Here is a 27,248-nt window from a genome sequence, read left to right on the forward strand (position 1 = left end):
TTGCCCCACTTTCGGTCCACTCTGCTCCGGACCTATTTTTTTCTCCTGTTGAGAACATACAGCCTGGCGTCCTCCGCTGTTATGGGCGTGTAATGGTTAGACCCCAATTATGGGACGACCCCACATTTTTTTCAATGAGGAAAACCTCGTCTTATATTCAGGTCACTACGGTACTTGTAAAACTACATGTTTTAGCTCTGTTTGTCGGCCACAGAAGCACATTTATAAACAAGAAACGTGAAGTCACCATTTTACAAGAACCGATCGAGAGACTGTTTGTGTGATATGCTTGTCAGCCACTAGATGGTGCCATTGGATACGAGAAATACTCCAGAAAGATACTTTAAGGGGGTTTTACGAGACAGGATCAGTAGGTTTTTGTGTAGCATTGATACGTGCATCTTGCCTTTTGCAGTTGACTTCCTGTTAGGAGTTGAACTAACAGCTAGTCTGACTGAAGCAATGAGCAAAGTTTCATTCCTAAAAGTAATGTTAAGAAACTCCTGATTGACTTGATCGGTGAATACTGGATACTCTGAGCCTGTACACATTAAGCTGGATAGCCCACAAAACAAAGATCTTTTGCTACGTTTGGTCTGTCATCCACATAATTGTGAACATTTACGCCACCAAAACCAATTCTTTCAACAACTCTGACCGAAGTGGAGTTTTGCTAATTCAAATCAGTTATTTTTACACGCTAAATAACTGCTCTATGTATAAGACCACAGTTAAGGACAGTTATTGCCCGACACCTAGTTATCTCTGAGGAAGTTTGCAGCCGCGAACGAAACTGTCAGCAAGGTAAAAAGAAACCTTTTCTGTGTTTTAAAAAAGAACCAACTATGCAGTTGGAAAAGCAACACAGCAAGAACGTACCAAAACCCGAGTTATTCCACAACCAAGGAATGTTTTTAGGCAAAGAGGCATATGGTTTTAGGGAACTATTGCCGCCTTCAGGCTTGGCATGCCTATGAATGTGCTTCACAATGCAGTAGACCTGATACTGAAAATGAGGTGGTGTATCCCAACGTTGTTTTTCCTAGATGGGCAGGGGAGTATATTCAGTTTTAGCTACAAGTGTACAATGGGCCTCCGTTTTGCCGCTGTTGGTAATATTTGTATTTATAAAGAACAATATAATGCACACTTAATGTCTGAATTGGCAAAACTATTATCTAAGTAGAGGCTGTTCAGAAAATTGTCTGCAAATTCTCATAGTTGTCACACACACTCGTGTGTGGTGAAAATTGTCCTCTGCATTCGGCCCATCCCCGTGGGGAGCGGTGAGCTGCAGCAGTGACTGCGCTCAGGAACTATTTGGTGGTTTAACCCCCAAATCCAACCCCTTAAAGCTGAGTGGCAAGCAGGGAGGCATTGAGTCCCATTTTTTTAAGTCTTTGGTATGATCCGACTGAGATTTGAACCCCCATCCCCCAATCCAAGAGTGGATACTCTACCACTACGTCACTGAGCTGATCATATAGTTAGTTACAACTCCTTACACTAAAAAACAAAACAAAAAAACAATTACAGACCAAATACATACAAACCAAGACAAGTACCTATTGAGTGGTTTTTCCCATTAGCATCTGAGAGGAGGATGGTGGTTTTTCTTCGATACTGCTCCCCTGACCATGAACCATCAGAGGCCAGGTACACCATCACTGAGGCTGCTACTCCAGGATGGACAAATCCCACCTGTTTCAAAAACAAACAACTAAGCCACATATCCTGAATCAACATGATCAAAGCACTTTCAAGTGACTGGAGAGCGGAATTGGAATGAGGAACTTGAAAATTTGAAGGTTGCAGCAACTTCAGACTGGCCTTGATAAACATGGTACTCTAAAGTTTCACCAGCCACTTGTAAAGCTGGCAGACTGACTGTTTCATACTCAAAAGGTAAACGTTGGATGACTTTAAAGAAATGCTAAGAGTCTTGCAAAAAAGAAAAAGGACGACCAGATCACGAAATTGCCAACTGAAAAAACTTTCTTTTCTAATTGAGGCAGACGGAAAGCTAAAAGTGGATGTCTAAGGGATGTTTTTAGACCAAATGAGTCAAGACATTTAAGAAGAGAGCTATCTTTAAGAGACAGAAGGTCCCTATAAAAGGATGTGGAGACGTTTCATGGAGAGCTGGCAGACACAGGTGTTATGATAAAGAGTTCTCAGACGCTGAAAGAGGCTTCGGGGAGAAGACAGCCTTCCAAAGAGGTTCAAGGCATGTGTTTGATAAAGAGGGTGTCCATAAAAGATGCAGGAAATGGAAAGATGAGAGAAGTGGAAACGGCGAGACAAAAGAAAAACATTATTGAGTATGTTCAAGAAAGAAAAAACTGCAACTGTAAAGGACCATGCTGTCCAAAGAATGACAGATGAGTTTGTGAAGCCATCAGTCAAATCACCAGGTGGACTGCACTTAGTCCGGACCTGCAGAGCAGTTGTGGGAACTGCCTCGGTGGAAATATTAAATAAGAGAGAAGAAATACAAAATCTGCGATCCAGACGTGTGTCTGGTGTGAAACGCCAGGTCTGAATGAGCGTTTCTGAGAGGCATTGTGATGAAGCTACAGAGATAAGACAGGTGACTGAGCGTGATTCAGTCGGTCTCAACTTAACAAATGCCTTTCCACGTCTTTTCATTACATAACACTTCTTGAAAAAAATGTTTTTTAATCATTTTGAAAATTTTGTGATTCTTATTTATTAGTCTGTATTTTACCGAGAGCATCATTATTATGAATGATGAACTAGTGATCATGTTTAAATGATTTAATTGAGACTGCATTTTTTACTATCATTATTCCTTCGTATGCCAGTGTTTTTACAACATGTGAACCTTTTAGGTATTTAATTATGAAAAATGAGCTAATTATATAGCACTTGATTTCTTTTTAACTATTAATAAACTGACAGTAATTGCTGTTTAAGACTTTTGATGATTAGTGCCCATATCAGGTAAAGAATAAACCCACAAAACGTAAATAAATAACAAGCAGAGGTTGGTCATGATTGTTAATCATCTGCAGATCATTAGAACTCCGAGGTCACCGCTGACCTGGAAAATTGGTCATTATGCCAGTGCATTGTGTGAGGTGTGTATGCGCGTGTGTGCGTGCTTCTTTGAAAAGGTCTTTAAACATATTTACAGAGAAGTATAGCGCTGGAAGCTGTTAAAGACAGAGTAGCCACCCACAGGCTACTGGAGGAGAAAACACATATGTGCACATAAAGACAAACACACATGTGCGCACACATACCTTTAACCAGTATGAATGTTCCAGGCCATTATTTGTGTCGGACTGGGCTGTGCAAGGGAACCAGGCATCAGTGGGCAATAATTCACTCACCTCCAGGTGCTGAAAACTACAAAGCTATTCACAAAACACAGAACAAAATATATCGAAAATAAATTAATTGCTCACATAACTTATGGTTTTATTGCTTTCTAGACATAAAAAGTCAGAACATAATAAAACACAGATTTATGACTAATCCAGGCAATAAAAATTGAGAAGAATGAGTCAAAATAAGTATATTTTTCGTTTGTTTTTGTAGTAGCCAAAGAACATTTGTTTTTGTTAGTGCTTATTTGGTCTGAATCCATCATCAATACTTAGTTATCTTTGCAGATTAGAAAGATGGTGCATGATTTGGCAATAAATAAGAGTTTTTTCATACATAAAATGCTGCCATTGTTGGAACAATAGAATAATACAATATTTTAGTGGTCTCAATTGCAAAGTGGGGATTAGATGAATTCTTGTTCAGAAGGGTGAACTGTTCTCTCGTAGTAAAATTTTGGCCAGTCATGATGACCTTATTTAGTACTCATGGATTTGGTTTTTTTGTCCTCTTGCGTATTTTCTTAAATAGTTGCAGCAACACAAAAAGCCTTCGTTTGCCAGCTCTGAGGTCAACAATCCCCTGCACAAAAAAGTGGAATAGACCTTTATTATGAGCAGAACTCCTGTTGTGGCCAGTAAAATTCATCAGAATCCAGGCTTTAAAGTAATAAAACTTCAAAGTGTTTCATGGGATTCCATACATTTTCTGTGTCGCAGAGAAAATGATGAAAGGTTATTGTACAAAAACGTATAAAAAGCAAACAGATCTAGTTACACTGTGTTTAACACTGCTGCTGAATCTTAGAAAGATCTGCCAAAATATTTGCTTGAGTTATTCTCGAAAGGCTCCACATCAGGTTTATCGCCACCAGTTGCTGCTCAGCTCTAAGTTTTGCAAAATGCGCTGCAGATGATATTGAGGGTTTTATAACATTTGTTCTTGTTCAAGTTCAATATTTTCTGTGAACAAAACTGTATAGTTGTGGTAGATGAGCTTTATTAAATATTAGTTCCGTTTTCTAAAAAGTTAGATTTGTGACTCTTTAATGAGCAGAAGATGGGAAGACAATTACTCTACTGGCCAAACATGCAATTGTCATCATTTTTTAATATTGCACTAACTTAACTTACCCCACTCCTAACCTCACCTAAATCAACAGCAAGAATTTAAGGGGTCTCTCTGATTGCAAAACAAATTATTGACATGTAGTTTATATATGTAATTTACTGAAATCCCTTGGAATAATGACAATTGTGAGCACATTACTGTAGATTGTTTAGGAGGTTTGTTGGTGGAAATTTTAATGTAATGCAACCAACATACTTTTTGTTTCAGATTCTGGATACTAGCTTCACAGAAACGATTTGTTTCAAAGGTGCAATATGTAAGACTGATGTAAGAATCACATCTTGTGGTCAAATTTGGTTACTGCAGCCCATTTTCCTAAGCAAAAACAATCACTTTCTCAGCCCCAGAAGATTCTAGATGACAAGCAAAGATGAGTCACACACAGTAAGTTGATAAGAAGATAAATACACTGTCATCTATTGTGTTAGTTTTATGGTAGGGAGCACTTACTACACTTATTATGGTAATAATCCTCCAGCATTGAAGGAAGTGTGGCTGTTTGTTGTTTTGCTTTTAGCTTGCTGTTATAGATCTGAATGACTCATTAAAGGAAGTAAAATGCCATGACTGAGTCTTTATTCACTTCACACAAACATTTCACTGTAATATTGAGTTGTTGGTAAGCTTGTGATATTTTTAGAGCCGACTATTTGCTTCTAATTCATCATTAGCACTGTTAGCTCAAAGTTAGCTCAATGTTAGCCTCTATGCTGCTTCACCTGACATTAGAGTAAAAGAAAAAAATGCTGTGGCTTCTTGGTACAAGAAATAACTTCTGGGTCACTCTTGTTAACTGGCTTTGGTTCTTTAAACACCTCAGGAGCTTTTTTGTCTGCCAGTGTTGAATTACAAATGCTGGCACGGCAGCGTTAGCTTGCCAGAGACATGGCTAACTCATAAACTCACAGACTGTAAACAATGACTACGTCCCTCTCAGCCGGCTGAGAAGGAAATCTATTTCAATGTGACCTTCCTTCCAACATGACATGCGACTGTTTTGTGATTGTTTCACTGTATAATTCTTACATATTGCTCCTTTAACAATCAGCAATTGGGAAATTAATTCCTCAGATGTCATACCTTGGGAAGCGACGGCTCCCCTGTGACACCGTTAGCAGGACAGCGTTTGGGATGCTGGTGAGAAGCAGTGGCCGTGGATGCCCACTGGTCTGTGTAACCCAAAGGTGTGAAGTAACCGCAGTCTTGTACACTTGAATCCCGCTCAAACTCTTCACACACACCGTCACCATCATAAACATAACACTGGCTAGGTTCACCTTAGGAGACAAGAAGTACAAGCAGAAGATTTATGAAAAAATATAAAATCTGGTTTCTTAATCTGGCAAGATGTATACTCCTCTCCAGCTGCCAGACTATCATCCAAATCTGTTTGTCAGTGAACCAGATCTGAGTAAATTTATTCTTTATTTTCTTTGGCAACTTCATTCGACAGCCACGTCAGCTCATTCAAATCCCAGTCTCTGTGTCAACACACTGCAAAACATACCAACACATGGACTTTAATTATTAAAGAATGCAATAGTTTTGAGATATTAATAATGGGGAGCATAATGGTTGGCTTGACAGGTTGTTTTGATCTGAAAAGATCCCCAGTGGACGCTGGATATCGGTGGGTCATAAGTAAGTAACGACGGCAAGAGTATGTGTTACAAAAATCCGTCAATCCTTGTTTCAAGTCTCGTAGAAGACCCAAAAAAAGTTCTATTACTGGATTTCCAGCTATATTCAGAGTTTCACTTCATCTCAACATTTATCATTTCTAAAAAATTAAATAACAAGAGAAGAAAATGAAAATATCCATCAAGGTTCAAAGATTCTTTTTACCCTAGATGGATATTCTAACAGATAAGAAAATCCACTGCTGTGTCGATGAGACAGCGTGTTGACTTTTAAAGGAAAAAATGACCGTAGATATTATTTATGGAGGGCAGAGCAGAGGACCTATTTATGACAGGACAGGACCCCAGATGCAAACCATGCATTTCCCTGATATGGTCCAGCACATACTACCAGAATGTATGATGCAGGGAGGAAAGAAAACATGGAACGCCACAACCTGTGGCTGGAACAGTGTACAAGAACATCTGTGGCAAGTATGGCCTGGGCGTCCTGCTGTCAAAGCGGGGCACTCCACCAACAGTAGGTGGACAGTAGACATTTGTTGTGGTTATTGTTGGAAAAACTCAAGAAAGAAAAACAAAACTGGGTAACAGTGAGACTTAACAAGGTCAAGAAGATCTGGCTGGAAAACCCAAACACATATTCGCTCTATGACTAAGAAGCTAAATGAATAATTGTTTTTAAGAGTTGCAATTTGTATAAGTCTGCTCTTTCCAAATTGTTTTCTATCCTAGTCATGTTTTTATATTTGCTTTTATTGTAAAAGGGGATATGTAATAGTTTCTGTCACGTCGTGGCAAGCCCTGGTGGGAGTTGAGGGGGCGGGAGGAGGGTATCCCTCGGCTTGTTTTCCAGTCGACAAATAAATTGACTGGATGATGGAAATTTTAGCCTCGTAACAAGCTCTCGTAACACTAGCTTTTACAGCAAACATGAATAACTACCCTCAAGCTGCCAGTGGAAACAACACATGGTTTGAAAAGAAAGCAACATGCTGTTTGATCTCCGCTGACCCGTCACAGCTTCTTTGCAATATTACAGAGTACTTCTGAGATAGAGCTTCTGCCATTAGACGAGCGTTTTAGTGAACATTCCAGAGTTTAAAGGTATTGAGAAACATACCACAACAACGGAGCCTGTTACCTGTTTAGGTCATAATATTGTCTGAACTTATCTACAAAAAAGCCTTTCACTGAGCAGGAGATAAACAGGACGGCTGTTATCGAGGCGGGTGAATGCCAGGAGATCAAACGCAGAAACTCTAGTTTCAGGGATAATAATGTTGAGTCTAATGTGTTTTCTGCACAAGAGAATTTTGTGCTTTTGATTATTGCCTAATACTTAAAAATAAACAGAGTCTTGAGTCTTTGGTTTACAAAGAAATACTTTGGGTAAACTCCCTTGCATGTCCTCTAGAGAGGATTGTGTTGTGGCCTGTCTGCATGCTTCTAACAGCGTGAGGACAGAGACACAAAGCATGTTTTTGTTCGGTGGTAGGCTCACAAATGACGGAGACACCCTCTGTGTCTGTGTTGTTTGTCTTTTGTCTTGTTATGCTGCACATACTTTTATATTCCTTTAAAACTGCCTGACAATGACTTTGCAGAGATGCACTTAAAACTGGATTTTCTGAGTGCAATAACGCCAGTTTCCTACTGAATGCATCAGCGCGCAGAATGGCAGCGGAGCATTGCTGCTTCAAATAGAATCTATTATAGTCTAGGGAGTGTTTAAAACCAGCAGTGATGCGGCAATTTCAAGGTGCGTCCCAGAAGCCGCCACTGAAAATATGATCAGGTTCTATTTTTTGCTGCAAGCATGATCATGAGGTTTGGGTAGTGACAGAAAAAACGAGATTGTCGATACAAGCTGCCAAAATGAGTTTTCTCTGCAGGGTGGCTGGGCTTTTCCTTAGAGATAGGGTGGGAAGCTCGGTCATCTGGGAGGGGCTCGGAGTAGATCCACTGCTGCTCCGCATCGAGAGGAGCCAGTTGAGGTGGCTCAGGCATTTGGTCAGGATGCCTCCTGGACGCCTCCTTGGTGAGGTTTTCCAGGCACGTCCAACTGGGAGAAGACCCAAGGGAAGACCCAGGACACACTGGAGGAACCATGTCTCTCGACTGGCCAGGGAATGCCTTGGGATTCCCCCGAAGGAGCTGGCCCAAGTAGTTGGGGGACAGGGAAGTCTGGGCATCTCGGATTAGGCTGCTACCTCCGCGACCCGACCCCGGATGAGTGGTTGAAAATGGATGGATGGTCACTATTGATGTAATCTACATAGATATCAAATCACATCACTGTAATAGTATTTTATTTTGAAAATTATCTGAGTTTTTACACTGAAACCATAAGTGATTTCCTGTCTAGCTTTATGTTAACTGAGGAAATTGACGTGTCCCAGAAGTGGCTCATGACAAAACTAGAACCTGATCCTATCTTAAGCGGTGCGGCGAGCTTCTTCTGGGACGTTCCTGAAATTTCCGCGGCTGGTTTGAGTCACCCCTATAATGTATTCTAACCAAGTCCCCACAATGCGGCTCAAAAATCGAAACAATCCCGAAAGCACCAAAAATTGCAGTTCCACCCTCATCCGCTGGGGGCTGGTGTCAGAAGCGAGCAAATCCTCATTGACTCCCATGTTAAAAATACCAATTTCACAGCAGAAATAAACATGTTTACAGTCTGGTACCAAAACATGTTTTTGGTTTAAATTATGTAGTTTACACTCATGACAACTCTGAGGGGGGTGAATTTTTTTCTCACTCTTCTAAGTGTATTAAAAGCCTAAAATTCTGTATAATTAATGAGCATCCGACCCACGTGACCACAGAGCTAGCTCCAGGGAAAGGCCTCAGTAGAGCCCCGGTCTGGCCTGGAAACTGCTCCGGGATTTTGAGTCTCTGTGTTTGTGTATTCTTTTTTGGATATTTTTAGTGCAATTGTTGGACAAAATGACTTGCTGTGGCATCAATTGCACTAATAGAGCGTCTAAGGAGTCTCCACTTCATTTTTTTCAGTAAGTAAAATTATATTTATGTATTTTAGGTCACTGCCGAGCTGAGCTTAGATTTTAACATGTACTGTTTAACCATGAAATTTAAATGTAATAGGGTAAACTCCAGTGCATTTAACATAATGCTGCACTTTAGAAAATGAGTTGAAACATGTTGGTGGAGCTGGGTTCCGACTATCGGCTTGTGAAGCTCTCGGGAGATCTCTGTTTTCCACCCGGTTCTCCCCTCCCCGCAGCTCGGTGCATCTCTGTCTGATCGCGGCTTCTGTCTGCTGCGTGGGCTGACGGCTTGTGGAGCTCTGGGATGGAAACCTTTCCACCCGGTTCTCCCTCAGCGGCAGCTCTGCGCATCTCAGATCGCAGCAGCACTTGTCTGTTGTGCGGCTGCCGGCTTGTGGAGCTCTCGGGAGACCTCTGTATTCCACCCGGTTTTACCCAGCGGTCAGCCGGCGTATCTCTGACTCAGAAGCTCTGGTGTTGTGCACAGTTAACTCCGGTTGTAGCTAGGTTGCTACCTCTGTTAGCTTAGCTCCCACCTCCGCATGAGCTTTGGGTTAGCTTCAGGTTAGCTTGTAGCTAGTTCGACCGGGTGTCGTCAGTTGATCCCAGCCTTACAGCCCCACCCTCAGCTCCACCTCTCTTCCCTTTTGTGGAATTGTCTGGGCTTGACGGAACCTGTGACACGGTCAAAATGGCGGTGGTGGCCACCTCCCATTTGGCCTCAAAAAGTGTTATTGGAGTCTATGGAAACCCATTGTCCAATAATTATATGTCAATGATTCTAACTGAAGCAGTGATGTTCCGCTGTCGTTCCGCGCTGCTGATGCTTCCAGTGTGAAGTAGGGGTTAGATTTGCAGGAGTTTTATGAGAAAATATGCTAATTTTCTGTTGCAGTCTTTTACCAGCTCAGTGGCATGGTGGCATGAGCAGGTCATACCAAAGACTCAATGCCTCCCGCTTGACACTCAGAACTGAGGGTTTCCATTGGGGTAGTTAAACCACCAAACAGTTCTCGAGTGCGGCCGCGTCTGCAGCTCACCGCTACCCCAGGGGATGGGTCAAATGTGAAGAAACGTTTTTTCCAGTGTGCGGTGACAAATGGGACTTTCACTTTAACCGTTCTTGTGCCCCATGTGAGCATCTCGCATGAATGTTGCACAAATGTCTAACAATTTCCTGACGGACTCTGGGTCAAGGTTCTGCATGAGATATTGAGAATGTTGTTGCATGAATATTGCAGAAATGTCTCTGGAATGTCCGTAGACATTTGCATAAAAACAAGAATATTTTTAAATTGCATTCATAGCTGAGGGACTGTGTGCATTTGTTGATGGTGCTTCATTTATGAGTGATGTTGAAAAATCTGAACAAATACAACTCTGGAGGGTCCACACACATAAACATTACTTTTACGTGGACATTTTCTTAGAATTCTATGAATACTTGCAGCATAATTTAGTAACACAGAAGTATTTTCAATTGAGTCCGTAATAATAAATACATCAGAATGACCAAGAAATGCTAATTGATGGCAGTGCAAAGGTTTATAAAATGTCTCCAATATCCCCTAAATGAGGTCATCCAAGGAGCTATCGATGGGTAATACATTAATTGTTCATAAGCTTTCAGTAAAATTAGAAAAATCGGAACAGTTACTTGTAAGTTTATCTTTTTACAGTTTGTTTAATTTTGATAATAAATCAAAGATCTTATGGTGTCAAAGATGCACTGAACACCATAAAACAGGAAATAATTGAACATTGCATACAGTTGGCTCATTGTGGCAGTCTGAAAAACAAACTGGCCTCCTGAACTAAACATTGGGGTCAATTCAAAACGCATGAATGTCAAAAGCACAAACTTTCATATTTATCAGGATCTCTAAACTCATTTTGGCAAATCCAAACCACAGACATGATCTTTGATTAAATTCAACAAGTCTAATTTATCAGTAGTCAAAATAAGAATATAGCAATGGCTTCAGGCTAAAATTAGAAAGAGTTTTCCTGATGACAAGTGTTTTATGTTGTTTTTAATCTAGTGTTCCTTAGCCAACCGAATATCAAAATACTTTTCAACAATGAAAAGCCTGGTAACTTAAACCAAAAAGCCTTCAGCTCATCTGTTTCCTCTTATGTTGCATTAATCATTGTGGAATCCACTCGGGCCAGAAACCTTTGTGTCTTGTAAATTCAATTTGACTGGCGTGATAGATTTTACTTGATGCTGCTGCGTGCACAAATGAGAGGTTCCTGCCAGTTTGCTGATGGCTCCTTTAGCTGAGGGTTATGTTTCACATGTAAGACAGAAGCAGAACCAGCGGTTTTCATGTAGGACTTTCAAAAGGTTTTGTGACTGAGGAAAAACTGTCCAATTTGAAGAGTTCCCAGCTTGAAGCAGAGCTAGCAGATGTTCTGTGACTAGGACTTACCATTACAGTTAAAGCCCTTCTCCTTGAGGCATTTCTTAGAGCAGCCGTCACCATCCAATAGATTTCTGTCATCGCACTCCTCCATCCTACAGGAAGATGATCATAATTTTCTTCATTTCCTCATCAGAACATGTCATCATAGTTAATATAAACAAAGAGGACAGACCCCTGTGTGAGCCCATCGCCACAGTAGGGCTGTCCATGTGTGTAGATAAGAGGTGGTGAGGGATGGCTGAGGAGACCATCTGCTTCCACCTGGATTGTGTACTGGTACTTCACTCCCTGAATAACAGAGCTGTGGAGAGAAAACAGGGTTCTTCAGCACCTTCAGAACTTACACACAGGTGGCGTTTGCACATTCAAAAGTGGAAGAAATAGCTGGAACTCCAATCTGTGACCTTAAATTGACCTCAGTGTCTTAAAGCAGGAACTTTTTTCAACAATACAGCCCTCTGGTGTCAGGAGTATTGATCTGTTTCGGTGTTCAGGGTCCATAAAAAGAGCTTACTTTCCCTTTTATTTAAGATAAAATGTACCATAGATTAATCTCCCTGGTGTAAAAGTACACAACCACAGTATCTATCAGTGAGTTCACTTTTTCCTGACTTTAAAACTTACCTTCATCAATTATGGATCAGAAAAGGAAACAAGGAATATTCATGGACAATCTCCTCTCTTCTGACTTAACCGTCTGTTCTTAGAGACTGAATAGGAACATCATTCTAGAACCCGTTTATGTTCTGTTTCCTACACCTTTTTATTTGTACCTCCTTCCATATCTTTGAAAACAAACAATAAAAAACTGCAAAAATACAGACAGCCTGAATAGGAATACTTTGTAACGATTGTTACAGTAGTGCATCATCAGCATAGGTGAGATTCAAAAAACTAACTCCACAAATTCAATAACCTTCTACTTGAAGTTGTAATTGCTTAGGCTGACTTCACAGATGAAATCTCCTTCAGACATTAAACACATCATAGAAAGTTGAATTTCACAGTTTAAGCATGTTTTATCATTTTTGGAGACTTTGAAATGTTTGATTAAACAGAGTGAGATTCTTATCTCGATTACAACACATTAGACATCAAAACCTAGGTATTCGTGTCTATCACTCATTATAAGACCTAAGATTTTCAACAATGTAATCCACCCACTGAGTGCCAAGTGTACACCCCAAAGCTCAGAAAAGCTCCCATTTTATTTTAGCTCTTACATTTCTCATGAAAACTAGAGCAGGTGCCAGCAACTATTCCAGTACAACTGCAAAGCGACTGTTTATGTGTGACTTTACTTCTAGTCTGCATTTATAGAGCTCCGGGAGTTGACGTCACTTCTCCCGGCATGCAACAGTTCAAATCAAAACGGCGCCATATTGGCATGCAGAAGCCGGCAGCTGGACTATTTGTTATTGTCAGAAAACTCAATCAAACGGGAAATATGGTAGATTCCTGTTGTGCCCCAGGATGCAGAACAGACGCGGACGACATAAGGAATGAGCCTTCTACAGGATTCCCCAAGATCCGGAGCGCCGCAAACGTTGGATCATTGTAATAAAACGCGCTAGTGACCGGGCTAAAATGAAGCTGTGGGATCCCGAGAGTAAAGGTTTTCGCTTATGCAGCGACCGCTTCATATCAGGTACTTAAACCAACGTTTCCTCAACTGTGTATGGTATTTATTTTAAATGCTTTTATTATGATTCTTAGTGGGCTTCCTAAACTTATTTTGGCGTGGCTTTTTCTGTCTTATTACTCATAGCAACAAGTAAACATCACGTAAAACGTTGCCTCGTGAGTTCTGCGTGCTGCCGTTTACGTGTTTTATGATGACAGCAATTAACCGGCTAAGCTGTATTTAATTTATAAGCAATGGTTGATCAATTATCAGATCACACATTAAAAGCACTTTGGATTGCTATTATCTGTCTCACCGAGACTTCTTACGTGTAAATCTGTTATTTGTCCGTCCATCCATCCATTTTCATCCGCGTATCCGGAGTCGGGTTGCGGGGGCAGTAGCGTGACTTCCCTCTCCCCAGCCGCCGGAGCCAGCTCCTCCGGGTAAATCCCAAGGGGTTCCCCGGCCAGGTCCGGTGTTGTGCCGGTAAGAAGTCCGCTACGACAGCTTCTGGCGTTTTTAAAAAGTATCCCAGGGGCACGGTAAGGGTCGGAGATGTTTAGTCTATTTAATTTCTGACTATATAAAACGATTTCTTCTGTTTTAAAGTGTGAAGTAAACTCCGACGAAGTAAAATCCAAGCGGATCCCGTTCATGTTCATGGTTACATCCGTGTTTGTTTACCTTTTTTGCATGCCAAAATGGCGTCCACTAACTGAGAGTCACGTGGGGTCCGGAGCTCTATATATGCTTGTGTCAAGAAGAGTCCTATAAAGTTACCATGGTACCCCTAATGGGCTATTGGCAGGAGCTTTAACATTTATGTCAATTTCTATATTAGTTCATTTACATCTCATACAGTTTAACACATACTTTACATTAGTACCAAAAAAAATGAGAATGATGTTTTTTAGTTTTTTTTTTATTTATTTCATTCAAAATAAAAACAAATAAAACGTATAAACAATAAGAAATACATAACAAAAAATCTAATTTGAACAAAAAGGAGCAGAATGAAGAAAAACATCTTATAATTTCTGCCCCCTTTTCCAGAAGAAATAATCACTTTATATACAATTTCCATTTGTCAGACACATACAGATTCATTTTAAACTTTTTCCTGTTCTAAATTCCAGTGCGATCATGATCATTGATTTAATTTACATTTTCATAATTAGTTAGTTCACTCAATTTGGTACATTTTTGAATATATTAAATGACGGAGTCTTTTTAATTTCCCTTTTAAGGTTATTCCATAATTTAACACCATTTATAGATATATTCCATTCCTTAATTTTAGTTCTAAATATAGGTTTTGTAAACACATCAGTTTCTTTCAGCATGTAATTACTAGTACTCTTTTCAAATATCCCCTGAATGTTTGTTGGCAGAGTACCTAAATTGGCTTTATACATAGTTTGGAAGATTTTCCAGTCTTTTAAATCACGAAATTTCAGTAATTTATATTTAATAAACAAAGGGTTTGATGGATCTCTACAGCCACTATAATTGATGATTCTCAGAGCTCTTTTCTGTAAAATAATTAAGGGTCGTGTATACTTTTTGTTTGTTGCTCCCCAGATTTCTACACAATAAGTCAAGTATAGAACAATCAGTGAATTGCACAATGCCAGCAAACCAGAATTAGTCAGTAAAAACTTGACTCTATGTAATATTCCTAAGGATTTGGCAATTTTACCTTTTATGTAACTAACATGGGATTTCCATGTCAACTCTTCATCAATAAGAACTCCAAAAAATTTAGTTTCTTTTACTCTTAGAATTTCAATCCCATCTATTTCCAATGACACATCACTGTTCTTTTTATCATTAAACAGTATAAAATTTGTTTTATTAAGATTCAGTGTCAATCTATTTATATCAAACCAGTTTTTAATTTTAATCAGTTCATCATTTATCACTTTAGCCACCTCCTCAATATTTGAACCTGAGTAAAACAGTGTTGTATCATCTGCAAATAGAATGGTACCGAGTGTCTTAGATACATTTACCAAGTCGTTAATAAACAAAATGAACAGTTTTTGTCCGAGGACCGACCCTTGTGGCACTCCACAATTAATTTCACATAGTTTTGATTTATGGTCCTTTATCCGAACAAACTGTTTCCTTCCATGCTTTCGTTCTTTTTTAAACACAGAAACAGTTTTGTTTACCTGTTTGTAGCTACAGTTTCGCCGACAGCTGCCGGCTTCTTCAGGCTGACGCTGATGGTGGCGCGTCACTTCCTTCTCCGTTTATCTGCGGGCAGCAGAGGACGTTGTCGCCCTCTACTGCCCGCTCTCCCCTCTCCGACGATGCAGTCCCATGCGTGGTCCAGCGTGTAAACTCCGTCGTCCCTGTTCATGGTCCCACATCCACGTCTCCTTATCTCGATTGCTTCCTTGATCCATCTTTTGTATTTTTGTTGTTCAGTGGTTATGATCCGTGTGTTGTCCCAGTCCATTATATGGTTTTCTCTTAAGCAATGATCTGTTACGGCTGACTTTTTTATTGTACTTTCTGCTTCTTCTTTTGCTGCTCTTGTGTGTTTACGATTTGCCTCTTTCTCGCACTCCTTTCTGTGTTCTATTGTCCGTGTATTGAGTTGGCGTCCGGTTTCTCCTATGTATGTTTTATTGCATATTTTGCATGGGATTTCGTAGATGACTCCACATTTTTGTCCAGCTGATATTTTGTCTTTTGGGTGTACTAGTCTGTTTCTAACTGTTGTGTATGGCTTTGTTGGTGTGTTTATGTTGTGTTTTTTCATTGTTGCTCTTATTTTTTCCGTTATGCCTCTGATGTATGGTAGGGTTATCACTGGTTTTGGTTCTTGTCTTTCTGGGTTTCTGGTTCTTTTTTTGGGTTGTTCTTTGCTTTCTGTTTTTGTTTGTTGTTTTCCTTTGTTTATTGCCCATGTCGGGTATGCGCAGGTCTTTAAAGCGTGTTGTATGTGTTTGTCCTCTTGTTTACGGTCTCTCTCTTCTGTTATTATGTTTGCTCGGTGATATAATGTTCTGATTACTGACATTTTGTGTATGGTGGGGTGTTCTGATGTCCATAATAAATATTGGTCTGTGTGTGTTGGTTTCCTGTATGTGTTTATGTTTAGGGTCCCGTCGGTCTGCCTGGTGATTTTCATATCCATAAATGCTATGCTGCCTTCTGTTTCTAACTCATAAGTGAATTTTATGTTGCCCGTGTCGTCAATATTGTTTAAGTGTTGTATTAGTGTTTCTGTTTGACCTTTTGGTATGATTTCCAGTATGTCATCCACGTAGCGTTTCCATAGTTTTATTTTGCAGTTTGGGGGGCGGTGGCTATGGCTTTTTGCTCTAGGTTTTCCATGAAAAATTCGCACAGGGTGGCTGATAACGGGTTACCCATGGCGAAGCCTTCCAGTTGTTTGTATATTGTGTTTTCGTATGTGAAGTAAATGGAGTTAGCTACCAGTCCTATCAGTTGTGCTATGTCATCTGCTGTGAGGTTTGTCCTTTTTTGTAAAGTTTTGTCTTGTCTGATTCTGTTAACTACTATGTCTATGGTTTTTTGGGTTGGTGTTTTTGTGAACAGAGATGTGACGTCATGTGAGATGAGTATGTCGTTGTCTTCTATTGTAATTTCCTTTAGTTCTTTTGCCAATTCTATACTATTTTTGCAGTGTTGGTCTGTATTTCCTAATAACGGGCTGATTATTCTGCTGATATCTTTTGCCATGTTGTATGTTGGTGTACCTATGCTGTCAACTATTGGTCTAAGTGGGGTGTTTTGTTTATGTATTTTTGGCGTTCCATATATTCTTGGTGTTATGTTTGCTGTGGGAATCCAGTGTTTGTACATTTTTTCTGTTATTTTGCCTTTTTCGTGCAGTGGCTTCAGTAATTTTTTCATGTTTTTCTTAATGTTTTCTGTTGGATCTTTTTTAAGTATTTCATATGTATTTTTGTCCTCTAGCATCTGTTTCATCTGTTGTTTATATTTTTCTCTGTCCATAACTACTGTGGTTCTTCCTTTATCTGCCAGTAGAATAATTATCTGTTCATTTTTGGATAAAGCTGTCATGGCTGATTGTTCTTCTTTTGTAATATTGCTGTGTTGAATTTGGCTGTTTTTTAATATCCCAACTATGTTATTTCTGAGTTCTGCTTTCTTCCCCTCATCTGTGATCTGTTGACATGCTAGTTCTGTTGCTACAATAAATTCATCATATGGTATTTCTTTTGGTGTGACTGCAAAGTTTAAACCTTTCTTTAATATGCTCTCTTCTGCTTCTGTTAGTTTGTATTGTGAAATGTTACATACCCATGAGTTTGGTGTGGAGTTGCCTTGTATTAACCCCCTCTTTTTCTTGTTTATGAGTCTGTTTAACTTCTTTATGTGTCTTTCTTTTACTTTTATGAACTCTTTTTCCTGTTTTTCCATCATGTGTCCTTTAATTAGTTCCTCCATTTGTTTATCAAGTTTGTAATTCCTTTTTAAGTCCAGGTGTCCTCTTTCCAGTTCGTCCTCCACACGCCTCTGTTTGGTTATGACGTTCCTTATCCTCTCCTTGAGCAGTGCTCTCTGTGCTCTTTCTATTATATTTTGTGCTGTCTTGGTCCGGATCGATGTTTTCAGCTGTAGGCTTGTGGGTGTGATGCTTTCGTCCCGGCATCTTAAACAGAAGCGAAGGTGGTTTCTTAGACATGCGCGTTTCTGGTGTAATCGTTCCAAACGGCGGAAGTCCTTCGTTCCTTGTTGTCCGTATTTCTCTTTGAACATCTTAGGTGTGTTCTTGCTGTGTCTTTGTAAATCCATGCTTTCGTTCTTTTTTAAACACAGAAACAGTTTTGTTTACCTGTTTGTAGCTACAGTTTCGCCGACAGCTGCCGGCTTCTTCAGGCTGACGCTGATGGTGGCGCGTCACTTCCTTCTCCGTTTATCTGCGGGCAGCAGAGGACGTTGTCGCCCTCTACTGGGCAAGCGGGGAGAGCGGGCAGTAGAGGGCGACAACGTCCTCTGCTGCCCGCAGATAAACGGAGAAGGAAGTGACGCTCCACCATCAGCGTCAGCCTGAAGAAGCCGGCAGCTGTCGGCGAAACTGTAGCTACAAACAGGTAAACAAAACTGTTTCTGTGTTTAAAAAAGAACGAAAGCATGGATTTACAAAGACACAGCAAGAACACACCTAAGATGTTCAAACTGTTTCCTTTTTTCTAAATAAGTTTTAACCCATTGATGAGCCACACCTCTTATTCCATACTGACTTAATTTTTGAAGTAATCTTGAATGATCAATGACGTCAAATGCTTTTTTCAAATCAATGAAAACACTAACAAAGTCATTTTTATTGTCAGTTGCTGTAGATATTTTATCCGTTAATTCCATTATTGCCATTGCTGTGGAATGTTTAGTTCTAGACCCATATTGTTCATTGTTTAAAATATTATTTATTTTGATGATTTGTATCAGCTTCGCAGGTACAAAAAGCTTTTGACGACGTGTCAAAAGCTGGTGGGTTAAAGAGGTTTTTGCTTCAGGTGGCTGGCCTGAAGCTTCTCTAGAACTGAAGAATCACCAGAGTGATCTGGTTTTAATGTTCTCATGTTATGATTGTGTAGCCAACCAGAGGGTGACAAGTTTGAGGATATTACCAAGAATCTCAAAAACGCGTCTTCTTTGATCCGGAGGCTCTGATCTGGGGCAAAGGCTAATTATGTGTCATGGATTTAACTTTACCTTACTTTGTTCTTATGTGAGTGCAATATGGTTATGACCTTGTCAAGTAAACATGCTGAAACATATATCATTGAGCACAGATTAATGAATATTTCATTATTTTTTAATTATTATAAGTAGCAATAAACAAACACTTATTTAATGATTATCTAGCTTGTAAATTTTAGAAGTTCATATTTAATTTTAAAAATTTTCTTTCTTCTGTTCTGTGAGCAAGGAGACTTAGATAAAAAAGGGTGCTCTGTGAGGGGCCTTGGAAGGAGAGAATGTTATGGTTATGATTTCATTATCTCTGTCAGAGCTGCAGGCTCTGAGCTCCAGCTGGTGTGAGGAAGGCAGGCTGATTTAAAGGGAACATGTGCAGTCTTGTGTCTCCTTTTTGACCAGATGTTGAATGGTCAAACAGCACCTAAACTGACCATTGCTGGACGTTACACAGATGTCTGCTTAAGCTGGATGATATCAAATTAAAAAACGTCTTCACAGATATCTGATCTTTAATGAAAAAGAATATTAATCATTTTTAATTTCATTTCTAAGGTTTGGATGCCTGTGAACATTACTGAATTTTCTGATTGATGTAAAGAATACATGATAATATTAACAACAGGTCATGATCTAAAGTGGGTCGGTCTGAGGTATAAAACTCTGCCCTGGGCCTAAAGCCCTGCAGATATATTTTATTTCTATATAAACAACAACAACAAATAAATAAAAGCAGCTGGATGTGTCTGCACACCCTTCCGATAATAGGTAGTTGCACCCCTGACACACACACACACACACACACGCACACACACACACACACGCACACACACACGCACACGCACTCACACACACACATTGTTTTGTTTACCTTTGTGTGAGGAAAAAAATGCCAAGATGTTAGAAAAATAATCAGTGTTATCATAAAATTTGAAAAAAATTATTAAATTAAAAAGCTGTGTTTGTTCTAGTAAATCATATTTCAAACTGCATGAGTTCAATTGTATTCATTTATGTAAGTTTATTTATATAGTGCCAAATCACGACAATATTAATGTTCTGAGTTTATTGAAAAACTTGTTCTGTAATAGTTCGTTTACTATTGTGATCAAAAACATTGAATCTCAGTTCTGAGGCTGCTCTGTAAATGTTTTCAAATAAACAATACGTAAAGCAACTTTTGATCAATTCATATCAATTTCAGACTTAAAAAATGTACAGATTGAAGCCCCAACTACTTCTGGTTAAACCATGCCCAATTCCTATTTAGGCCCGCCCACTCCGAGTACCAATACAGATAATTTAGATGGTTGAACAGATACAGACACAGATAGTGGTGTACTCGCTCTTCCCTAAAGTTTATCTAATTACATCTTTGACAACTACTGGAGTAAATTCTGGTGAGGCTGGATGCAGAACTCAAACTGGAAGATCACATCAACATGGTGGTATGAGCCTGCTTTTTTATCCTGCGGCGGCTTACCAAAATCAAGCCCTTGTTGTCTTGTGCGCATATGGAGTCTGTGCTTCATGCATTTGTTTTATCCAGGCTTGACTACTGCAGTGCTTTATATGTTGGGCTAAGTCAGGCAGCACTGTGACGTCTACAGTTGGTTCAGGACTCTGGTCAGATTTCTGACAGGGACAAGGAGGTCGGCACACATCACTCCTGTGCTGAACTCATTACATTGGCTCCCTGTAGGTTTTCGGGCTAAGTTTAAAGTTATGTGCTATGTTTTCCGGTCTCTTTATGGTGCTACTCCACTGACATCAGTCAGTTGGCAGCATTAATAAAAAGGCATACCCCATCACGAACTCTATGTTCAGCTGATCTGGAGCTACTGACTGTCCTTCAAACGAGGTACAGGTCTCACGGTGATCGGGCTTTCTCGGTCTTAACTCCTTCTCTCTGGAATGAGCTTCCACTTGATATTAAACTGTCACCATCACGGCAGGTTTTCAAGAGTCGTTTGAAGACTCATTTTTATCGTTTGGCTTTTATCTGACCTGGTTGTATGTTTTTATGCTCCTTGTTTACATTCTGTATGGTGCTTTTACCGTATTTTCCGGCGCATAAGTCGCTCCGGCCATAAAATGTATAATGAAGAAGAAAAAAACATATAAGTCGCACTGGACTATACAGTAAGTCGCATTTTGGGGGGAAATTGTATTATTTTTCTTACAAAATCTGAGACCAAGCATTTCACATTGCAAGACAAGTACCGGTAACAATAACAGAATAAACAATCAGGGCACAGCAGCGCGCCACTGTCTCCAGCAGAGGATGGCGGTGTTTCAAACCCTCCCAGCGGGTGGGGAGAGCTCATTCCTGGGCCAGAGCCGGCCCGCAGCATCCCGCCACAGGCTGCAGCAGGTGATGGTGGGCCAGAGAAGCTGTAACCTGGACCGGAGCCAGCCCGCAACAGCGCGGTATACGTAATTTGCTATATAAGTCACTTTGGTATATAAGTCGCAGGACCAGCCAGACTATGAAAAAAAGTGCGGCTTACAGTCCGGAAAATACGGTATGCCTGTATGTTGTTCTTGCCTCCTTTTTATTGCTATCTGTGTTTTTTACTGTATTTTATGTTCGGCTCCTTGGGCTCCTGCAAAGGCAGCGGAAGGCGCTATACAAATAAAGATTGATTGAATAAAGATTGATTGATTTTTCTCACATTATTTTGTCTGTCTGTCACCATATGCCAATGTGTTCCACATTTGTTCCTCCTCACTCCTACCGGCAACTCACAGCTTGTTTTTCTCGCCACATGAACTTAGATTGAACTGGTTTAATTTCAATCAGGAAACCTTGTTAACTTTAAGTGTCATTTCTTCTTCTCAAACCTCTTTTCTGTCAACACATCTCTAGTGACTCTGTATGCCTCTATATCTGTTCCTATTGTCATTGCTTCTTTTATTTATCCCCTTAACTCTCCACTATCCCACTCTCTCCTTCTTTTTCCTAGTTCATTGCTGTCAAACACTCTCCTCTCCTCGCAACAACCCCTCTCTGTCCTCCTCAGCCCCACATAACTCAATTCCCACTGGTTCTTACATCTTTTTGCACTTAGATACAGCTTGTGTAACATAGGAGACGTGTTCTCTGAAAAATAAACTGTTTTTGAAATTACGTCCACCTCACATCCACTGTACTCTCTAAAGCAGCGACTTCTCAGAAATTCAGAAACCCCACCGCATTTGAAATCAGCCTCATGTTTGATCTGCAATCATGTGATGCAGCTGTCATATCCTGGAAAGTACTTATCAGATTTGGGTGTATGAAAGAAAGTATTAAAGTAGAGAGATGTCAGATGTTTTCAGAGGGGAGGGCTACATGCTGAGAAAAATGAAAAACAACAAAATGGCTTGTGGCTTTACATTTGAATTCCAGTAATCATTTGGACACCCCGCAATATGAGACAGGATACTAAGTGATTCAGCTCAGCCCTGAAACTCCAGCAAGCTTTTGATTAAGAATATGGCTGTTGAAACAGATTTGGATCAGCTACACTCAGCATCCCCATGCTGGAAACATCTGCATTCTCGGCCTTTCAAACAGAACCAGATCCTAACACTTTTCAGAGATGTGACTGCTGTAGATTAGTATTGCCAAGGACACACACACACACACACACACACACAAATATGCTCTGGACTTTGTTTTTTATGATTATGGCCTAGGGCTGGGCAATATGGACCAAAACTTATATCGTGATCAATTTTAGCTGAATTGTGATATGTATTTGATATTTCCTCCTATAAAATATTTAAAACTTAACTCCCTTCAAGCTGTCTTGAGAATTTGTATATATAAATTCATCAGCAGATTAAATGCATAAAAACATATTTATTCTTGTCCAGCATTAACCATAGTGCCATTATCTACCAGTCTGAGCTTTAGAAACAATGGTGCAGCTGGTTTATATCTTTATGTGTTTTAGACGGCTCATATTTATACTGTAACTGGACCTTGAGTATGTAATAAAGTATCTATCTATCTATCTATCTATCTATCTATCTATCTATCTATCTATCTATCTATCTATCTATCTATCTATCTATCTATCTATCTATCTATCTATCTATCTATCTATCTATCTATCTATCTATCTATCTATCTATCATCTATTTATTGTCGTCATCTTCCTCCGCTTATCCGGGTCGCGGGGGCAGCATCCCAACTAGGGAGCTCCAGACCGTCCTCTCCCCGGCCACCTCCACCAGCTCCTCCGGCAGGACCCCAAGGCGTTCCCGAACCAGATTGGAGATATAACCTCTCCAACGTGTCCTGGGTTGACCCGGGGGCCTCCTGCCGGCAGGACATGCCCGAAACACATCCCCAGGGAGGCGTCCAGGAGGCATCCTGGACGCCTCCCTGGGGAGGCATCCTGACCAGATGCCCAAACCACCTCAACTGACTCCTTTCGATCCGGAGGAGTAGCGGTTCTACTCCGAGTCCCTCCCGAATGTCCGAGCTCCTCACCCTATCTCTAAGGCTGAGCCCGGCCACCCTACGGAGGAAACTCATTTCGACCGCTTGTATCCGCGATCTCGTTCTTTCGGTCATTACCCAAAGCTCATGACCATAGGTGAGGATTGGGACATAGACCGACCGGTAAACCGAGAGCCTGGCTTTCTGGCTCAGCCCCCTCTTCACCATGACAGATCAGCTCAGCGTCCGCATCACTGCAGATGCTGAACCGATCCGCCTGTCGATCTCCCGAGCCCTCCTACCCTCACTCGTGAACAAGACCCCGAGATACTTAAACTCCTCCACTTGAGGTAGGACCTCTCCCCCGACCCGGAGTTGGAATTCCACCCTTTTCTGGTCGAGAACCATGGTCTCAGATTTGGAGGTGCTGATCCTCATCCCAGCCGCTTCACACTCGGCCGCGAACCTACCCAGCAAGAACTGAAGGTCAGAGCTGGATAAAGCTAGGAGGACCACATCATCCGCAAAAAGCAGAGACGAGATTCTCCTGCCACCAAACTCGACACACTCCACACCACGGCTGTGCCTAGAAATTCGGTCCATAAAGGTAATGAACAGAACCGGTGACAAAGGGCAGCCCTGGTGGAGTCCAACCCTCACCGGGAACAGGTCCGACTTACTACCAGCTATGCGGACCAAACTCACACTCCTCTGGTAAAGGGACTGAATGACCCTTAACAGAAAGCCACCCACCCAACACTCCTGGAGCGTCCCCCACAGGGTGCCCCTGGGGACACGGTCATAAGCCTTCTCCAAATCCACAAAACACATGTAGATTGGTTGGGCAAACTCCCATGCCCCTTCCATCACCCTTGCAAGGGTATAGAGCTGGTCCACAGTTCCATGGCCAGGACGAAAACCACATTGCTCCTCCTCAATCTGAGATTCAACTATCGATCAGACCCTCCTCTCCAGTACCTTGGAGTAGACCTTTCCAGGGAGGCTGAGGAGTGTGATCCCCCTATAGTTGGAACACATCCTCAGGTCACCCTTCTTAAAAATGGGGACCACCACCCCGGTCTGCCACTCCACAGGAACTGCCCCCGATGACCACGCAATGTTGCAGAGACATGTCAATCACAACAGCCCTACAACATCCATAGCCTTGAGATACCCAGGACGAATCTCATCCGCCCCTGGGGCTCCGCCACTGTGTAGTTGTTTGACTACCTCAGCAACTTCTGCCCCCGAGATTGGACAGTCCATCCCCAGGTCTCCCAGCTCTGGTTCATCCTCGGAATGCGCATTGGTGGGATTGAGGAGCTCCTCAAAGTGTTCCTTCCATCGTCCGACTATAGCCCCAGTTGACGTCAGCAGCTCCCCATCCCCACTGTAAAGTGTGAGTGAGTTGCTGCCTTCCTCTCCTGAGGCACCGGACAGTTTGCCAGAACCTCTTTGGAGCCGATCGATAGTCTTTCTCCGTGGCCTCACCAAACTCCTCCCACGCCCGAGATTTTGCCTCGGCAACTGCCACTGCTGCACCCCGCTTGGCTATCCGGTACCTGTCTGCTGCCTCCGGAAACCCACAGATCAGCCACACCCTGTAGGCCTCCTTCTTCAGCCTGATGGCTCCCCAAACCTCTGGTGTCCACCAACGGGTACGGGAGTTGCCACCACGACTGGCACCGGCTACCTTGCAACCACAGCTAGCAACAGCCGCCTCAACAATCGCAGAGTGGAACAAGGCCCACTCGGAGTCAATGTCCCCCACTGCTCTTGGGATGCGGTCAAAGCTCTGCCGGAGGTTGGAGTTCAAGACCATCTTGACAGGTTCTTCTTTCAGGCGTTCCCAGCAGACCCTCACTATGCGTTTGGGTCTGCCAGGTCTACGCGGCATCTTCCCCTGCCATCTGATCCAACTCACCACTAGGTGGTGATCAGTTGACAGCTCCGCTCCTCTCTTCACTCGAGTGTCCAAAACATACGGCCGCAGGTCAGATGATACGATTACAAAGTCTATCATCGACCTGCGACCTAGACTGCCCTGGTACCAAGTGTACCGATGGGCATACTTATGTTCGAACATGGTGTTCGTTATAGCCAAACTGCGGCTTGCACAGAAGTCCAATAACGAAACACCACTCGAGTTCAGATCAGGTGGGCCGTTCCTCCCAATCACACTCCTCCAGGTCAAGCTGTCATTGCCCACGTGAGCATTGAAGTCCCCCAGCAGGACAATGGAATCCCCTGACGGAGCACTATCTAGCACTCGTCCCAGGGACTCCAAAAAGGGTGGGTACTCTGAACTGATATTTGGCCCATAAGCACAAACAACAGTAAGGACCCGTTCCCCGACCCGAAGGCGCAGGGAAGCTACCCTCTCGTCCCCGGGGTAAACCCCAACACACAGGCAGAGAGTCTTGGGGCTAACAAAAAGCCAACCCCAGCCTTCTGCCTCTCACCCAGAGCAAGAGTGTCCACCCCCTCTCAAGGACTTGGGTTCCAGAGCCAATGCTATGTGTCGAGGTGTGTCCGACTATATCTAGCCGGTACTGTTCAGCCTTAGCCGGTACTGCTCAACCTCTGCCACAAGCTCCTGCTCCTGCTCCTTCCCCGCCAGCGAGGTGATGTTCCATGTCCCAAAAAAACAGTTTCCTTGTCCAGGGATCGGACCGCCAAGGCTCCCACCTCGGTCTGCCACCCAATCCACACTGCACCGGACCCTTCCTGTTCCTCCTGCGGGTGGTGGGTCCACAGTTGGATGAGCCCATGTATCCGGTTTGGGCTGGTCTGGCCGGGCCCCATGGGCGAAAGCCCGGCCACCAGGCACTCGCTCACGGGCCCCAACCCCAGGCCTGGCTCCAGGGTGGGACACCGGTAACCCTCCGGGCCGGGTACTCCGACTCTTTGAATTTACATTCATGAAATTCTATCTATTGTATATCTATAATTAAAATGTTATCTAGAAGTGGACCAAATCTTTTCATCCACAATATTACCAGTAATTCTCTCCTGTCCAGAGGGAAAACAAAGTTATCATGTAAAGGTAAATTCGTGATTTTATTTCTTCCCTTGGAGGATTAAGCCTGATATATACTTCTCCGTCAGCTCGAGTGTGGAGTCGCTCACACGCGTTGACAGAGATCTTTTCTCCTCAGACTTCTACTTCACCTGGGGAGTGTTGAAAAGAAGTTTCACGCCAGGACAACAGAGGGCGTAGTGCTTTTCTGGGGTATCCTGTCACCAGTACACCAGTCACATATTCGGTCCACAATAGTGCATTTACTAATGTGTTTATATTGTTTTCATGTACTTTAGAGACTTTATAACACAGACAAGTTTGTCCTTCATTCTCCTCCCCCTCTTCATGTGATTGGCACCTCTAAACCCACGTTTCCTGTCATTACACTAATAAAATACTTCTCCGTACCTTCGTACTCTTTCAGTCACGGGTGATTAAATGTTCAAATTTTTGACTTCTTTTACTTTCTTCAATCTGTTCTGTCTGCCGCTATTTTATTTATTTTTTTCACTTGTTGCAAGGCAACAGCGGTGCTGTTGTTGAATTTAAAGGAAGCAGTGTCCTGTCCAATCACAAGCTTGCAGTCTCAGTCATCCTCTGTGAGCCTGTGGGAGAGCCCTGGCACCAACGCATGTCGTTGCATGTCTTCTAGTCCGTACTGACACAAACAGAAAATATAAATCAGCCTTTCCACTCACGTGGGTCATGCAACACAGCGTTATTAAGGCAAACATGGTTGGAATCTCCCAGTATTCACTCATATCAGCAAGCATATGCTTTTGAGGTATTTTGGCCACTGCAGCTCTGTATGTCTTTACTGATTACACGAGGAAGGGTTTGGCGCATCTCTCCACACTAAGGGTAAACAGAATTTCATTGGCAGCTATTGTAAAAGGTTTCAC

The 27,248-nt window shown here is 41.9% G+C and overlaps 1 protein-coding gene across 1 annotated transcript in view; it reads right to left on the minus strand.

Annotated features, from left to right (window-relative positions):
- The window catches only part of pappa2 (pappalysin 2), a 169,493-nt gene that overhangs the window by 32,406 nt on the left and 109,839 nt on the right, over positions 1-27,248 (minus strand). The window contains exons 12-16 of the mRNA XM_054746689.2: positions 11,735-11,863; positions 11,569-11,654; positions 5,563-5,759; positions 3,267-3,380; positions 1,566-1,701 (exon numbers count right to left, since the gene is read on the minus strand). Coding sequence (XP_054602664.1) covers positions 1,566-1,701; positions 3,267-3,380; positions 5,563-5,759; positions 11,569-11,654; positions 11,735-11,863 — 662 coding nt within the window. The remainder of the gene's footprint in view (positions 1-1,565; positions 1,702-3,266; positions 3,381-5,562; positions 5,760-11,568; positions 11,655-11,734; positions 11,864-27,248) is intronic.

The sequence above is a fragment of the Nothobranchius furzeri genome, chromosome 11, assembly GCF_043380555.1.
Source record: "Nothobranchius furzeri strain GRZ-AD chromosome 11, NfurGRZ-RIMD1, whole genome shotgun sequence".
In the NCBI taxonomy this organism is placed as follows: domain Eukaryota; kingdom Metazoa; phylum Chordata; class Actinopteri; order Cyprinodontiformes; family Nothobranchiidae; genus Nothobranchius; species Nothobranchius furzeri.